At 53.2% G+C, this 18407-nt stretch overlaps 1 protein-coding gene across 1 annotated transcript; it reads right to left on the reverse strand.

The window, feature by feature from the left end:
* Positions 1 to 394: 394 nt before the first annotated feature.
* Positions 395 to 13764, reverse strand: PPAN (peter pan homolog; the record flags this gene model as incomplete). The annotated part of the gene is made up of 7 exons (XM_064700906.1): positions 395 to 416; positions 979 to 1450; positions 3581 to 3780; positions 6011 to 6140; positions 7915 to 7993; positions 9741 to 9864; positions 13620 to 13764. Coding segments are annotated over 7 exons (1172 nt in total), but the record flags the coding sequence as incomplete, so codon positions are not given.
* Positions 13765 to 18407: the final 4643 nt, after the last annotated feature.

Below are 18407 nucleotides of genomic sequence, written 5' to 3' on the forward strand. Positions count from 1 at the left end.
GGGAAAATGGGAGTTTGAGTGGAGAAAAAAAATGGGAATTTTGGGGTGGAAAGATGGGAAATTGGAAGTGGGGGGAAATTGAAATTTTAGGTGGGAAAAATCGGAATTTTTGGGAGGGGCAAAAATGGGAATTTTGGGGTAGAAAAATGGGATTTTTTTTTTTTTGGGGGGGGTAGAAAAGTGAAATTTTTCCTGGAAAAGAACAAAAGAGCCACACGAGTTCTTGGGGTGGATCCAACTTTATTTCTGCATTTTTTCACCTTTTTTTGGGGTTTTCTCCCATTTTTCTGGAGTTTTTTTTCCCCCACATTTTCTGGAGATTTCTCCCATTGTTTTTTGGATTTTTTTTTTTCCCCACATTTTTTGGGGTTTTCCTTCTTTTGTTGTTTTCCCCTCATTTTTTGGGGCGATTTCCTCTGGATTTGGGGAAAAGCTGAAATGGGACCACGGGATTTTGGGGGGGATCCCAAAATTCTTCTGGAAATCCCAAAACTCCCCTTGAGGACCCCAAATTTTTCCTACAAGATCCCAAAATTCCCCAAAATCCGTCCCAGAGACCCCAAAATTCCCAAATTTTTCTCCCCCTTTCAATTTTTCCTTTTCTGGGCCCGTCCCGGCCGAGGGAAATTTGGGATTTTTTGGGGGCTCAGGAGTTTCCCACGGTGGGATTTGGGATTTTTGGGGTGTCCTGGGTGGGATTTGGGATTTTTGGGGTGTCCTGGGTGGGATTTGGAGGTTCCAGGTTGGGATTTTGGGGTTTCCTGTTGGGATTTTGGGGTTCCCGATTTCCTGGGGTGGGATTTGGGGTTTTTGGGGTGTCCTGGGTGGGATTTTGGGGTTCCAGGTTGGGATTTTGGGGTTCCAGGTGTGAATTTTGGGGTTCCAGGTGTGGATTTTTGGGATCCAGGTGTGAATTTTGGGGTTCCTGAGTGGGATTTCGGGGTTCCTGGATGGGATTTTGGGGTTCCAGGTGTGAACTTGGGTTCCTGGATGGGATTTGGGTTCCAGTGTGAATTTGGGGCTCCAGGTGTGGATTTTTGGGATCCAGGGTGAATTTTGGGTTCCTGAATGGGATTTTGGGGTGCCACGATGAAATTTGGGCTTTCCATGATGGGATTTTGGGGTTCCAGGGTGGATTTTGGGGTTCCTGGATGGGATTTTGGGGTTCCAGGTGTGGATTTTGGGGTTCCAGGTGTGGATTTTTGGGATCCAGGTGTGAATTTTGGTGTTCCTGAGTGGGATTTTGGGGTTCCTGGATGGGATTTTGGGGTTCCAGGTGTGGATTTTGGGGTTCCAGATGTGAATTTTGGGGTTCCTGAGTGGGATTTTGGGGTTCCAGATGTGAATTTTGGGGTTCCAGGGGTGGATTTTGGGCTCCTTTTCCGCCGTTTCGGGGCTCGGGGCGCGGCCGAGCGGCTTCGCTTCCTCTTGGAGCTGCCAGGGAACAAATCTGGGGGAAAAACGGGGAAAAATGGGAATTTAGAGGGGGAAAAAATGGGATTTTGGGGGAAAAATTGGGATTTTGGGGGGAAAAATGGGATTTTGGGGGAAAGAATTGAGATTTTGGGGGAAAGAATTGGGATTTGGGGAGAAAAAAGGGGATTTAGGGATGGAAAATTGGGATTTAGGAGAACAAAAATGGGATTTGAGGGAAAAAGGGGTTGAGGGAGGAAAAAAAAGGAATTTAAGGATAAAATTTTGGGGATTTGGGGGGAAATGTTGGGATTTGGGGTGGCCCCGGAAGTGTCAGAGCGTTTACTTTGATCCCAAATCACGGAAATTCAGGAATTTTGGCCTCATCAGCCACTTCCGGGGAGGGAAAATCCCAAAATCACCTGAAATCCCCCAAATTTTCCTTTATCCCCCCCCAGACTCAGCGGGAAAACCCAAAATTTCCTTTTGTTTCCCCCCAAACTTGTCTGGAAACCCCAAAATTCACCTGGAACGCCCCAGAATTGCCCCTGATCCACCCCAGATTCAACTGAAAACCCCAAAATTTCCTTTTCTTGCACCCAAAATTCACCTGGAACACCCAAAAATTCACCTGAAAACCCCAAACCTCACCTGGAAAACCCCAAAATTTCCTTTTATCCCCCCCAAATTTTACCTGGAAGCCCCCAAACCTCACCTGGAACACCCAAAATTCACCTGAACACCCCCAAAATCCACCTGAAAACCCCAAATCTCAACTGAAAACCCCAAAATTCACCTGAACACCCCAGATCTCACCTGAAAACCCCAAATTCACCTGAAAACCCCAAATTCACCTGGAACACCCAAAATTCCTTTGATCCCCCCAAACCTCACCTGGAACACCCAAAAATTCACCTGAAACCTCCCCAAATTCACCTGGAACACCCCAATTTCCCTTTACACCCCAAAATCCACCTGAAAACCCCAAAATTTACCTGGAACTCCCATAAATCACCTGGAACACCCCAAAATTTACCTTTCATCCCCCCAAACCTCACCTGGACCCCCCAAACCTCACCTGGAAAACCCCAATATTTCCTTTTATCCCCCCCAAATCTCACCTGGAACACCCTAAAATTCACCTGAACACCCCCAAATTCACCTGGAACACCCCAAAATTTCCTTTCATCCCCCCAAACCTCACCTGGAACACCCCAAAATCCACCTGGAACTCCCCAAACCTCACCTGAACACCCCAAATTCCCCTTTACACCCCCAAAATTCACCTGAAACCTCCCCAGATTCACCTGGAACTCCCCAAAATTTCCTTTCATCGCCCCCAAATCTCACCTGGAACACCCCAAAATCCACCCGAACACCCCCAAATTCACCTGAAACACCCAAAAATTCAGCTTAGTCTCCCCTAAATTCACCTGAAACCTCCCCAAATTCACCTGGAACCCCTCAAACCTCACCTGGAACACCCCAAAATCCACCTGAACACCCCAAATTCTCCTTTACACCCCCAAAATTCACCTGAAAACCCCAAATCTCAACTGAAAACCCCCAAATTCACCTGAAAACCCCAAAATTCACCTGGAACTCCCCATAAATCACCTGGAACTCCCCAAAATTTCCTTTGATCCCCCCCAAACCTCACCTGGACCCCCCCAAATCTCACCTAGAAAACCCCAATATTTCCTTTGATCCCCCCCAAACCTCACCTGGAACACCCAAAATTCACCTGAACACCCCAAAATCACCTGGAACACCCCAAAATTTCCTTGATCCCCCCAAACCTCACCTGGACCTCCCCAAACCTCACCTGGAACTCCCCAAAATTTCCTTTGATCCCCCCCAAATCTCACCTGAAACACCCAAAATTCAGCTGAGTCTCCCCTAAATTCACCTGAAACCTCCCCAAAATCACCTGGAACTCCCCAAAATTTCCTTTCATTCCCCCCAAACCTCACCTGGACCTCCCCAAACCTCACCTGGAACCCCCCAAAATTTCCTTTGATCCCCCCAAATCTCACCTGGAACACCCTAAAATCCACCTGGACCCCCCCAAATTCACCTGGAACACCCCAAACCTCACCTGGAACACCCAAAAATTCACCTGAAAACCCCAAAATCCACCTGAACCCCCCAAATCCCCCTCTCTCACCTGCGTCGGGCTCCTCCCCCAGCTCCTCTCTGTAATATTCGGCCTCGTCCTCCTCCGACGCCTCGGCCTCACCTGGCCCAGGTGTGCCCGGGTCCTCGGCGTCGCTGTCACCCCCAGGGGTGGCACCTGTGGTGGCACCTGGGCTGGTGGCACCTGAGGGGGCACCTGGGGCCCGGCCCATCCCGGCCAGGCTGCGCTGCCTGGGAGAGACGGGGACGGGTGAGGGGACAATGGACAGGTGAGACAGGGACAGGTGGGGACAGGGACAGATGAGGGGACAATGGACAGATGGGGACAGGGACAGGGACAGGGACAGGTGAGGGGACATTGGACAGGTGGGGACAGGTGAGACAGGTGGGGAAAATGTGGGGACAGGGACAGGTGAGGGGACAGGGACAGATGAGGGCACAGGTGAGGGGACAGGGACAGGTGAAAGGACAAAGCACAGGTGGGGACAGGTGAGACAGGGACAGGTGAGACAGGTGAGGGGACAAAGGACAGGTGGGGACAGGTGAGACAGGTGAGGGGACAATGGACAGGTGGGGACAATGGACAGGTGAGGGGACAATGGACAGGTGGGGACAGGTGAGGGGACAGGTGAGAAATGGGGCACAGGTGAGGGGACAGGGACAGGTGGGGACAGGGACAGGTGAGACAGAGACAGGTGGGGACAGGTGAGGGGACAAAGGACAGGTGAGGGCAGAGGTGAGAGGAACAGGGACAGGAGAGAGGACAAAGGACAGGTGGGGACAGGTGAGACAGGGACAGGTGAGACAGGTGAGGGGACAATGGACAGGTGGGGACAGGTGAGACAGGTGGGGAAAATGTGGGGACAGGGACAGGTGAGGGCACAGGTGAGAGATGGGGCACAGGTGAGAGGGACAGGGACAGGTGAGGGGACAAAGGACAGGTGAGGGGACAATGGACAGGGACAGGTGAGGGGACAGGTGAGAGATGGGGCACAGGTGAGAGGGACAGGGACAGGTGAGGGGACAAAGGACAGGTGGGGACAGGTTGGGACAGGTGAGACAAGGACAGGTGAAACAGGTGGGGACAGGGACAGATGAGGGCACAGGTGAGAGGGACAAGGACAGGTAAGGGAACAAAGGACAGGTGAGGACAATGGACAGGGACAGGTGGGGACAGGGACAGGTGAGGGCACAGGTGAGGGGACAATGGACAGGTGAGAGGACAAAGGACAGGTGGGGACAGGTGGGGACAGGTGAGACAAGGACAGGTGAGACAGGTGGGGACAGGGACAGGTGAGGGCACAGGTGAGAGGAACAAGGACAGGTAAGGGGACAAAGGACAGGTGGGGACAGGGACAGGTGAGGGCACAGGTGGGGACAGATGAGGGGACAATGGACAGGTGGGGACAGGGACAGATGAGGGGCACAGGTGACAGGGACAGGGACAGGTAAGGGGACAAAGAACAGGTGGGGACAGGGACAGGTGAGGGGACAGGGACAGGTGAAAGGACAAAGTACAGGTGGGGACAGGTGAGGGGACAAAGGACAGATGGGGACAGGTGAGACAGGGACAGGTGGGGACACAGGTGAGAGATGGGGCACAGGTGACAGGGACAGGGACAGGTAAGGGGACAAAGGACAGGTGGGGACAGGGACAGGTGAGACAGGGACACCTGGGTGAGTCTCACCTGCGTCACCTTTCTGTCCCCACCTGTGTCACCTGAGCCTCACCTGGGAGGACCCTGCCACCCTCAGCTGTGTCTCAGTGTCACCTGTGCCTGTCCCCTCACCTGTGCCTGTCCCTGTCCCCTCACCTGTCCCTGTCCCTGTCTCACCTGTCCCTGTCCCCATCTCACCTGTCCCTGTCCCTGTCCCCTTACCTGTCCCTGTCTCACCTGTGCTGTTCCCTGTCCCTGTCCCACCTGTGCCCAATCTCTCACCTGTCCCTGTCCCACCTGTCCCCATCTCACCAATCCCTGTCCCTGTTTCCATCTCACCTGTCCCTGTCCCACCTGTCCCTGTCCCACCTGTCCCCATCTCACCAATCCCTGTCCCTGTTTCCATCTCACCTGTCCCTGTCCCACCTGTCCCTGTCCCACCTGTCCCCATCTCACCAATCCCTGTCCCTGCCCCTATCCCTGTCTCCATCTCACCTGTCCCTGTCCCACCTGTGTCTCACCTGTCCCTGTCCCTGTCCCTGTCCCTGTCCCCATCTCACCTGTCCGTGTCTCACCTGTCCCCATCTCACCTGTCCCTGTCCCTGTCCGTGTCTCACCTGTGTCCCCATCTCACCTGTCCCTGTCCCTATCCCCGTCTCACCTGTCCCCGTCTCACCTGTCCCTGTCCCTGCCCCTATCCCTGTCCCCATCTCACCTGTCCCTGTCCCTGTCCCTGTCCCTGTTCCTGTCCCCGTCCCCATTCTCACCTGTCCCTGTCCCCATCTCACCTGTCCGTGTCTCACCTGTTCTGTTCGCGCTGTTTCCGTTTCCTCTCCAGGTTCTGCTCCTGCAGCCGCCGCCGCTCCGCCCTCACCTGGAGGCGCCGCTCGCGCCGGGCCTGGAGCTCGCGGAGCTCCTGCTCCCCCTTGGGGGCTGCAGGTGAAAACACACCTGGGTTACACCTGAGATACACCTGGGATACACCTGAGATACACCTGGGTTACACCTGGGTTACACCTGGGATACACCTGAGATACACCTGGGTACAGCCTGGAGCTCGCGGAGCTCCTGCTCCCCCTTGGGGGCTGCAAATACACCTGGGTTACACCTGGGTTACACCTGGGTTACACCTGAGATACACCTGGGTTACACCTGGGATACACCTGAGATACACCTGAGATACACCTGGGTACAGCCTGGAGCTCGCGGAGCTCCTGCTCCCCTTGGGGGCTGCAGGTGAAAACACACCTGGGTTACACCTGGGTACACCTGGGTTACACCTGAGCACAGCCTGGAGCTCCAGTGCTCTGCTCACCCTGGGGCTGAAATACACCTGGGTTACACCTGGATACACCTGGGATACACCTGGGTTACCTGGGATCACTGAGCACAGCCTGGAGCTCGCGGAGCTCCTGCTCCCCCTTGGGGGCTGCAAATACACCTGGGTTACACCTGGGATACACCTGGGATACACCTGAGATACACCTGGGTACAGCCTGGGTTACACCTGGGTTACACCTGGGTTACACCTGAGATACACCTGAGTTACACCTGAGCACAGCCTGGAGCTCGCGGAGCTCCTGCTCCCCCTTGGGGGCTGCAGGTAAAAACACACCTGGGTTACACCTGAAATACCCACAGGAACCTGAGATACACCTGGGATACACCCGGGTTACACCTGAGTTACACCTGGGTTACACCTGGGTTACACTTGGGTTACCCACAGGAACCTGAGATACACCTGAGATACACCTGGGCACAGGTGAGATCCTCCTCATATTGTCACAGGTGTCCCCAGGTGTGTCCCAGGTGTGTCACCTGTCCCAGGTGTGTCCCAGGTGTGTCCCTGTCCCTGTCACTCACCCAGGCCGTGGTACAGGTGTGTCACTCACCCAGGTGTGTCCCAGGTGTGTCACCTGTCCCCAGGTGTGTCCCAGGTGTGTCCCTCACCTGTCCCAGGTGTGTCACCTGTCCCCAGGTGTGTCCCAGGTGTGTCCCATGTCCCAGGTGTGTCCCTGTCCCCGTCACTCCACCCATGGTGTGTCACTTCCCCAGGTGTGTCCCAGGTGTGTTCCCTGTCCCTGTCACTCACCCAGGCGTGTCCCAGGTGTGTCACTGTCCCTCACCTGTCCCAGGTGTGTCTCTGTCCCAGGTGTGTCCCTCACCTGTCCCAGGTGTGTCCCAGGTGTGTCCCAGGTGTGTCACTGTCCCTGTCACTCACCCAGCCCATGGTACAGGTGTGTCACTCACCCAGGTGTGTCCCAGGTGTGTCCCCAGGTGTGTCACTCCCCAGGTGTGTCCCTGTCCCCAGGTGTGTCACTCACCCAGGTGTGTCCCTCACCTGTCCCAGGTGTGTCCCAGGTGTGTCCCAGGTGTGTCCTCACCAGGTTGTCCCAGGTGTGTCCCAGGTGTGTCACCAACAGGTGTGTCCCTGTCCCAGTGTGTCCAGGTGTTCCCTGTCCCTGTCACTCACCCAGCCCATGGTACAGGTGTGTCACTCACCTGTCCAGTTGTCCCAGGTGTGTCCCAGGTGTGTCACTGTCCCTGTCACTCACCCAGCCCATGGTACAGGTGTGTCACTCACCTGTCCCAGGTGTGTCCCTGTCCCCAGGTGTGTCCCCAGGTGTGTCACTCACACAGGTGTGTGTCCCTGTCCCAGGTGTGTGTCACACCCAGGTGTGTCCCCAGGTGTGTCCCCGTCACTCACCCAGCCCATGGTAGAGGACGTTGCCCTGGCCCAGCCCCTCCTCCACCTTCAGCAGCTGCAGCGTCAGACGGGGCCCGATCTGGGACAGACGGACGGACACGGGGACAGACAGATGGACACGGGGACGGACGGACACGGGGACAGGGACAGGGACACACGGACGGACGGACACGGGGACAGACAGATGGACACGGGGACAGGGACAGGGACACACGGACGGACGGACACGGGGACAGAGAGGGGAACAGGGACAGGGACACACGGACGGACGGACACGGGGACAGACGGACACGGGGACAGACAGGGGACAGACAGGGGACAGGGACACAGGGACATGGGGACAGACAGACACGGGGACAGACAGGGGGACACAGGGGGGACATGGGGACAGACGGGGACAGACAGGGGACAGGGACACACGGACAGACGGACACGGGGACAGACAGATGGACACGGGGGGGGACACTCGGTCAGTGCCACAGCGCTCTGTGTCACCCCAGTGTCCCCAATGTCCCCAAGGATGTCCCCATTGATGTCCCCAATGTCCCCATTGTCACCTCGGTCACCCTGATGGCGCTCTGCTGTGTCACCCCAGTGTCCCCAATGTCCCCAATGTCCCATTGATGTTCCCAATGTCCCCAGTGATGTCACCTCGGTCACCCTGATGGCGCTCTGCTGTGTCACCCCAGTGTCCCCAATGTCCATGTCCCATTGATGTTCCCATGTCCCCATGATGTCACCTCGTCACCCTGATGGCGCTCTGCTGTGTCACCCTGATGTCCCCACTGATGTCCCCAATGTCCCCAATGATGTCCCCAATGATGTCACCTCGTCACCCTGATGGTCCCACTGATGTCCCCAATGTCCCCAATGATGTCCCCATTGATGTCACCTCAGTCACGCGGATGGCGCTCTGCTGTGTCACCCTGATGTCCCCAATGTCCCATTGATGTCCCCAATGATGTCCCCCCACTGTCACCTCAGTCACCCTGATGGCGCTCTGCTGTGTCACCCTGATGTCCCCAGTGTCCCCAATGTCCCCAATGTCCCCATTGTCACCTCTGTCACCCTGATGGCGCTCTGCTGTGTCACCCTGATGTCCCCACTATGTCCCCAATGACGTCCCCCTGATGTCACCTCAGTCACCCTGATGGCGCTCTGCTGTGTCACTCTGATGTCCATGTCCCCATGTCCATTGATGTCCCCAATGTCCCCATTGATGTCCCCATGTCCCAATGATGTCACCTCGTCACGCGATGGCGCTCTGCTGTGTCACCCTAGTCCCCAATTCCATGTGTCCCCATGACCCATGATGTCCCCATTGACGTCCCCTCAGTGTCACCTCGGTCACCCTGATGGCGCTCTGCTGTGTCACCCTGATGTCCCCACTGATGTCCCCAATGTCCCCAATGTCCCCAATGATGTCACCTCTGTCACCCTGATGGCGCTCTGCTGTGTCACTCTGATGTCCCCAATGTCCCCATTGATGTCCCCAATGTCCCCATTGATGTCACCTCTGTCACCCTGATGGCGCTCTGCTGTGTCACCCTGATGTCCCCAATGTCCCCAATGATGTCCCCATTGTCACCTCTGTCACCCTGATGGCGCTCTGCTGTGTCACCCCAGTGTCCCCAATGTCCCCATTGATGTCACCTCAGTCACGCGGATGGCGCTCTGCTGTGTCACCCTGATGTCTCCAATGTCCCCAAGGATGTCCCCACTGATGTCCCCAATGTCCCCAATGTCCCCAATGATGTCCCCAATGATGTCCCCAATGATGTCCCCAATGTCCCCATTGATGTCCCCATTGATGTCCCCATTGTCACCTCTGTCACCCTGATGGCGCTCTGCTGTGTCGCCGCGTTCCCGCGCCCCGCACAGTTCTGTGCCAGTTCCAGAACGTTCTGGGGCCCGTCCGGCTCCGCCTCGCTCTCGGACAGGGCGGGGTCACTGCGGGGACAGGGACACGGTGGCACCTCTGGGGACACGGGGACAGGGACAGGGACACGGTGACACTTGGGGACAGGGACACGGTGGCACCTACGGGACACGGGACAGGGACAGGGACACGGGACAGGGACAACGGTGACACCTCTGGGGACACGGGGACACGGGGACAGGGACAGGAACAGGGACAGGGACAGGGACACGGTGACACTCGGTGACACCTCTGGGGACAGGGACACCTTGGGACTACGGACAGGGACACAGGGACAGGGACACAGGGACAGGGACACGGTGACACCTCTGGGGACAGGGACACAGGGACAGGGACAGGGACACGGTGACACCTCTGGGGACACGGGACGGACACGGGGACACCTGGGGGTACGGACGGGGACCACACGGGGACACCTGGGACACAGGGACACACGGGACAGGGACAGGGGACACGGTGACACCTCTGAGGACACAGTGACAGGGACACAGGGACAGGGACAGGGTGACACAGGGACACAGGGACAGGGACACAGGGACAGGGACAGGGCGGGGTCACTGCGGGGACACGGACAGGGACACGGTGACACCTCTGGGGACACGGGGACACAGGGACAGGGACAGGGGACACGGTGACACAGTGACAGGGGGGACACGGTGACACCTCTGGGGACACAGGGACAACAGGGACAGGGACACCGGGGACACAGGGACCAGGGACACGGCGGGAAGTCACCTCTGGGGACACAGGACAGGGACAGGGACACAGGGACACAGGGACAGGGGGGACACGGTGACACCTCTGGGGACACAGGGACACAGGGACAGGGGACACAGGGACACAGTGACAGGGGGGACACGGTGACACCTCTGGGGACACGGGGACACAGGGACAGGGACAGGGACAGGGGACACAGGGACACAGTGACAGGGGGGACACGGTGACACCTCTGGGGACACAGGGACAGGGGACATCTCTGGAGGTGTCCCCAGGTCTCATGTCCCCATGTCCCCCCCCAGTGTCCCCCAGGTGTCCCCAATGTCCCCACTGTCACTCACCCCATCAGCAGCTCGCTGATGTCCCCCCCATCCGCGCCAGGTGTCCCCAAAGTGTCCTCAATGTCCCCAAGGTGTCCCCAAGATGTCCCCCAGGTGTCCCCAATGTCCCCCCCAGTGTCCCCATGGTGTCCCCGATGTCCCCAATGTCCTCAATCCCCCCAATGTCCCCAAGATGTCCCCAAAGTCCCCGATGTCCCCAAAGTGTCCCCAATGTCCCCAAGGTGTCCCCAATGTCCTCAATCCCCCCAATGTCCCCAATGTCCCCAAAGTCCCTGATGTCCACAAGGTGTCCCCAATGTCCTCAATGTCCCCAATGTCCCTGTGATGTCCCCAATGTCCCCAATGTCCCCAATGTCCCCAAATGTCCCCAATGTCCCCAATGTCCCAAGTGTCCCCGTCCCAAGTGTCCCCAATGTCCCCAATGATGTCCCAATGCCCTGAGATGTCCATGATTCCCCAAGGTGTCCCAAGTCCCCAAAGTGTCCCCAATGTCCCCAAATGTCCCCAAGTGTCCCCAATGTCCCCAAGTGTCCCGTGTCCCTGATGTCCCCAAGTGTCCCCAATGTGTCCCCAATGTCCCCAAATGTCCCCAAGGTGTCCCCAATGTCCCCAATGTCCCCCCAATGTCCCCATTGTCCCCAAGGTGTCCCCATTGTCCCCAATGTCCCCAAGGTGTCCCCAATGTCCCCAAGATGTCCCCAATGTCCCAAGGTGTCCCCAAGTCCCCAAGGTGTCCCCGATGTCCCCAATGTCCCTCACCCCAGGAGAGCTCCTGACGTCCCCCATCCGCGCCAGGTGTCCCAAGTGTCCCAATGTCCCCAAGTGTCCCCAATGTCCCCAAGGTGTCCCCAAGTGTCCCAATGTCCCAATGTCCCCAATGTCCCCATGTCCCCAATGTCCCCAATGTCCCCAATGTCCCAATGTCCCCAAGGTGTCCCCAATGTCCCCAAGATGTCCCCAAGGTGTCCCCAATGTCCCCAATGTCCCCAATGTCCCCAATGTCCCCAAGGTGTCCCCAAGGTGTCCCCATTGTCCCCAATCCCCCCAATGTCCCCAAGGTGTCCCCAATGTCCCCAAAGTCCCCAAGATGTCCCCAATGTCCCCATACCCCAGGAGCAGCTCGCTGACGTCCCCCATCCACGCCAGGTGTCCCCAACGTCCCCCCAATGTCCCCAAGGTGTCCCCAATGTCCCCAATGTCCCCAAAGTGTCCCCAATGTCCCCAAGGTGTCCCCAATGTCCCCCCCATGTCCCAATGTCTCCCCCCAATGTCCCCAAGGTGTCCCCAAGGTGTCCCCAATGTCCCCAATGTCCCCAATGTCCCCACCCCAGAGGAGCTCGCTGAAGTCCCCATCCACGCCAGGTGTCCCCAATGTCCCCAATGTCCCCAAGGTGTCCCCAATGTCCCCAAGGTGTCCCCAATGTCCCCAATGTCCCCAATGTCCCCAAGATGTCCCCAATGTCCCCAAGGTGTCCCCAAGGTGTCCCCAATGTCCCCAAGATGTCCCCAATGTCCCCAAATGTCCCCAAGATGTCCCCAATGTCCCCATACCCCAGGAGCAGCTCGCTGACGTCCCCCATCCACGCCAGGTGTCCCCAATGTCCCCATTGTCCCCAAGGTGTCCCCAATGTCCCTAATGTCCCTAAGGTGTCCCAAGGGTCCCAATGTCCCCATTGTCCCCAAGGTGTCCCAGATGTCCCCAAGGTGTCCCCCTTGTCCCCAATGTCCCCCCCAATGTCCCCAATGTCCCAATATCCCCAATGTCCCTGTGATGTCCCCAGTGTCCCCAACGTCCCCAAGGGTCCCAATGTCCCCAAGATGTCCCAAGGTGTCCCCAATGTCCCACCCCCAGTGTCCCCAATGTTCCCCCAATGTCCCCAATGTCCCCAAGATGTCCCCATGATGTCCCTGATGTCCCCAAGGTGTCCCCAATGTGTCCCCAATGTCCCCAAATGTCCCACAATGTCCCCATGGTGTCCCCAATGTGTCCCATGTCCCCAAATGTCCCCAAAGTCCCCAAGGTGTCCAAGATGTCCCCAATGTCCCCAAGGTGTCCCCAAAGTCCCCACTGTCCCCAATCCCCCAATGTCCCCAGTGTCCCCAATGTCCCTCACCCCAGGAGGAGCTCGCTGACGTCCCCCATCCACGCCAGGTGTCCCCAATGTCCCCAAGGTCCCCAAGGTGTCCCAATGTCCCCAAATGTCCCCAATGTCCCCAATGTCCCTCACCCCAGGAGCAGCTCGCTGACGTCCCCATCCGCGCCAGGTGTCCCCAATGTCCCCAAGGTGTCCCCAAGGTCCCCAATGTCCCCAATGTCCCTGTGATGTCCCCAAGGTGTCCCCAATGTCCCCAACGTCCCCACTGTCCCCAATGTCCCCAAATGTCCCCAATGTCCCCAATGTCCCCTCACCCTATCAGCAGCTCGCTGACGTCCCCCATCCGCGCCAGGTGTCCCCAATGTCCCCGATGTCCCAATGTCCCCAGGGTGTCCCCAATGTCCCCAAGGTGTCCCCATTGTCCCCAATGTCCCTGTGATGTCCCCAAGGTGTCCCCAATGTCCCTGTGATGTCCCCAAGGTGTCCCCAAAGTGTCCCCATACCCCAGGAGCAGCTCGCTGACGTCCCCCATCCGCGCCAGGTGTCCCCATTGTCCCCAATGTCCCCAAGGTGTCCCCAAGGTGTCCCCAAGATGTCCCCAATGTCCCTCACCCCAGGAGGAGCTCGCTGACGTCCCCCATCCGCGCCAGGTTGGGGAATTTTTCCCGCAGGATTTTCCGGAGCCCCCGGCTGAGCCCGACGGGAACGACCTGGACACTGCTGGGAATGGGGAAAAACCACGGGAAATTGGGAAAAACTGGGGAAAAATGGGGGAAAAATTGGGGGAAAATTGGGGGAAAAAATGGGGGAAAATGGGGGGAAAAATGGGAAAAAATGGGGGGAAAATCCTGGGAAAAATGGGAAAAAAATCTAGGGAAAAATGGGAAAAAATGGGGGAAAATCCTGGGAAAAATGGGAAAAAAATGGGGAAAAATGGGAAAAAATGGGGGGAAAATCCTGGGAAAAAAATGGGGGAAAATCCTGGGGAAAATGGAAAAAAATCTGGGGAAAATCCTGGGGAAAATTGGGAAAATATGGGGGGAAAATCCTGGGAAAAATGGAAAAAAATGGGGGGAAAAATGGGAAAAAATGGGGGGAAAAATCCTGGGAAAAATGGAAAAAAAATCTGGGGAAAATCCTGCGGAAAATGGGGGGGAAAAATGGGAAAATATGGGGGGAAAATCCTGGGAAAAAATTGGGGGAAAAAATGGGGGAAAATGGGAAAATTCTGGGAAAAAAACTGGGGGGAAATGGGGGGAAAATCCTGGGAAAAATGGAAAAAAAATCTGGGGAAAATCCTGGGGAAAATGGGGGGAAAAATGGGAAAATATGGGGGGAAAATCCTGGGAAAAATGGGAAAAAATCTGGGGAAAAATGGGAAAAAATGGGGGAAAATCCTGGGGAAAATGGGGGGAAAATCCTGGGAAAAAATGGGGGAAAATAGGAAAAAATGGGGGAAAATCCTGGGAAAAAACTGGGGGAAAAAATGGGGGAAATGGGAAAAAATCTAGGGAAAAATGGGGGAAAATCCTGGGGAAAATGGGAAAAAATAGGGGGAAAATCCTGGGAAAATGGAAAAAAATTGGGGAAAATGGGAAAAAATGGGGGGAAAAATCCTGGGAAAAATTGGAAAAAAAAATTGGGGAAAATCCTGCGGAAAAATGGGGGGAAAAATGGGAAAATATGAGGGGGAAAATCCTGGGAAAAAATTGGGGGAAAAAATGGGGGAAAAATGGGAAAATTCTGGGAAAAAAATTGGGGGGAAATGGGGGGAAAATCCTGGGAAAAATGGGAAAAAAAAAAAAATATGGGGAAAATCCTGGGAAAATGGGGGGAAAAATGGGAAAATATGGGGGAAAATCTGGGAAAAATGGAAAAAATCTGGGGAAAAATGGGAAAAAATGGGAAAAATCCTGGGGAAAATGGGGGAAAATCCTGGGAAAAATGGGGGAAAATAGGAAAAAATGGGGGAAAATAGGGAAAAATGGGGGAAAATCCTGGGAAAAATTGGGGGAAAAATGGGGGAAATGGGAAAAAATCTAGGGAAAAATGGGGGAAATGGGGAAAAATCGGAAAAATCTGGGGAAAATCTGGGAAAAATGGGAAAAAAAATGGGGAAAAATGGGGGAAAAAAAGGCCAAAAAAAAAAGGGGTGGGAAAATGGGGAAAAATGGGAAAAAATGGGAAAATATGGGAAAAAATGGGGAAAATCTGGGAAATGGGAAAAAATGGGGGGAAAATCCTGGGAAAAAATTGGGGGGAAAAATGGGGGAAAATGGGAAAAATGGGGGAAAAATCTTGGGGAAAATGGAAAAAAATCTGGGGAAAAATGGGAAAAAAAAAGGGGGGAAAAATGGGAAAATATGGGGGGAAATCCTGGGAAAAATGGAAAAAAATGGGGGGAAAAATGGGGGAAAATCCTGGGGAAAATGGGGGGAAAAATGGGAAAATATTGGGGGGGAAAATCCTGGGAAAAATGGGAAAATTCTGGGAAAAAATTGGGGGGAAATGGGGTAAAAATGGGGAAAAATGGAAAAAAAATCTGGGGAAAATGGGGGAAAAAAGGGGGGAAAATGGGAAAAATTGGTAAAAATGGGAAAAAATGGGGAAAAAAAGGAAAAAAATGGGAAGAAAAAAGGGGGGAAAAAAGGGAATCTGGGAATGGGGGGTAAAATGGGAAAAACAGGAAAAATCCTGGGAAAAACCTGCAAATGGGACTGCAAGAATTTGGGATTTTGGGAATTCAGGATTTTGGGAATTCGGGAATTTGGGACTTTGGGAATTCAGGACTTTATGGGATTTGGGAATTCAGGATTTTGGGAACTGGGGAATTCAGGGATTTTGGAATTCAGGATTTTGGGAATTCAGGACTTTGGGAATTCAGGATTTCGGGGATTTGGAAATTTGAGAATTCAGAGTTTTCGGAATTCAGGGATTTGGGGAATTCAGGATTTCAGGGATTTGGGAATTCATGAATTTGGGACTTTGGGACTTTGGTAATTCAGGATTTCGGGAGATTTGGGAATTCACAAATTTGGGACTTTGGGATTTTAGGAATTTGAGAATTCAGGAATTCAGGAATTTGGGAATTCAGGGATTTCGGAATTCAGGGATTTGGGGAATTCAGGACTTTGGGAATTCAGGATTTCAGGGATTTGGGAATTCATTAATTTGGGACTTTAGGAATTTGAGAATTTGGGAATTCAGGAATTTGGGACTTTGGGAATTCAGGAATTTGGGAATTTGGGACTTTGGGAATTCAGGAATTTGGGAATTCGGGAATTCAGGAATTTGGGACTTTGGGAATTCAGGAATTTGGGAATTTGGGAATTCACGAATTTGGGACTTTGGGAATTCAGGAATTTGGGAATTTGGGACTTTGGGAATTTAAGAATTCAGGAATTTGGGAATTCAGGATTTTGGGACTTGGGACATCAGGAATTCGGGAATTTGGGAATTCAGGATTTTGGGGAATTTGGGAATTCAGGACTTTGGGATTTTGGGAATTCAGGAATTTCGGAATTCAGGACTTTGGGACTTTGGGATTTTGGGAATTCAGGACTTTGGTAATTCAGGATTTCAGGGATTTGGGAATTCAGGAATTTGGGACTTTGGGATTTTGGGAATTCAGGAATTTGGGAATTTGGGAATTCAGGAATTTGGGAATTTGGGATTTTGGGAATTCAGGAATTTGGGAATTTGGGAATTCAGGAATTTGGGACTTTGGGAATTCAGGAATTTGGGACTTTGGGAATTCGAGATTTTGGGAATTGGGGAATTCAGGACTTTGGGATTTTGGGAATTCAGGATTTGGGATTCGGATTTAGGGATTTGGAATTTATGAATTGGGATTTGGGAATTGAGAAATTTGGGAATTTGGGAATTTAGGAATTGGGAATTAGGATTGGGAATTTTAGGACTTTGGGATTGGGAATTTAGGATTCGGACTTTGGGAATTGGATTGGAATTTCGGGACTTTGGGAATTCAGGAATTGAGGGATTTGGGAATTCAGGAATTTGGGATTTTGGGAATTCACAAATTTGGGACTTTGGGATTTTGGGAATTCGGGAATTCAGGAATTCGGGGATTTGGGAATTCAGAATATTGGGAATTCCAGGATTTTGGACTTTGGGGAATTCGGGACTTTGGGAATTTGGGTCTTTGGGAATTCAGGACTTTGGGAATTTGGGAATTCAGGACTTTGGGAATTCAGGATTTGGGATTTGGGAATTTGGAATGGATTTGGGAATTCAGGACTTTCGATTTTGGACTTGGATCAGGACTTGGTAATTCGGATTCAGATTGGAGATCACAATTGGACTTGGATTGGAATTCAGGATTTGAATTTTGGAATCAGGATTTGGGAAAGATTGGGAATCAGAATTGGGAATTAGGAATTTGGGAATTGGGAATTGGCTCTCAAAATGGCGACCCACACCGACTCGCGTCGTGGATCACAAACAGGACGGATGGAGTTCAGGTTCACCTGCATGGAAAATGGGAAAAAAATGGGAAAAATGGGAAAAAAAGGGAAAAATGGGAAAAATGGGAAAAATGGGAAAAATGAGGAAAAATGAGGAAAAATGGGAAAAAAAGGGGAAAAATGGGGAAAATCCTGGGAAAAAAATGGGGGAAAAAAGGGGAAAAAGGGGAAAAAATGGGGAAAAAAGGGGAAAAAATGGGGGAAAATGGGGAAAAATGGGAAAAAAAAAGGGGGAAAATGGGAAATGGGAAAATCCTGGGAAAAATGGGAAAAAAGGAGAAAAATGGAAAAGGGGAAAAATGGGGAAAAATGGGAAAATGGGGAAAATGGGAATGGGGGAAAAATGGGAAAAATGGGAAAAATGGGGAAAAAGGGGAAAAATGGGAAAAAAAGGGAAAAAGGGGGAAAAGAAGGAGAAATGGGAAAATGGGGAAAAAATGGGAAAAAAATGGGGGAAAAAAGGGGGGAAATCCTGGGAAAAAATGGGGAAAATGGGAAAAAAGGGGGGGGAAATGGGAAAAAATGAGGGAAAATCCTGGGAAAAAATGGGGAAAAAAATGGGGAAAAAAGGGGAAAAAATGGGGGAAAAAGGGGAAAATGGGGAAAAAATGGGGGAAAATGGGAAAATCCTGGGAAAAAAATGGGGAAAAAAAGGGGGAAAAATGGGGAAAATCCTGGGGAAAAAATGGGGGAAAAAGGGAAAAAAAAGGGGGGGAAATGGGAAAAAATGAGGGAAAATTGGGGAAAATCCTGGGAAAAAAATGGGGAAAAAAGGGGGAAAAATGGGGGAAAATGGGGAAAAATGGGGAAAAATGGGAAAAAATGGGGAAAAAAAAGGGGGAAAATTGGGGAAAAAAAGGGAAAAAATGGGGAAAAAAAGGGGGGAAAATGGGAAAAAAAGAGAAAAAGGGGAAAA

Source organism: Zonotrichia leucophrys, unplaced genomic scaffold (assembly GCF_028769735.1).
Source record: "Zonotrichia leucophrys gambelii isolate GWCS_2022_RI unplaced genomic scaffold, RI_Zleu_2.0 Scaffold_254_75358, whole genome shotgun sequence".
Classification (NCBI taxonomy): Eukaryota; Metazoa; Chordata; class Aves; order Passeriformes; family Passerellidae; genus Zonotrichia; species Zonotrichia leucophrys.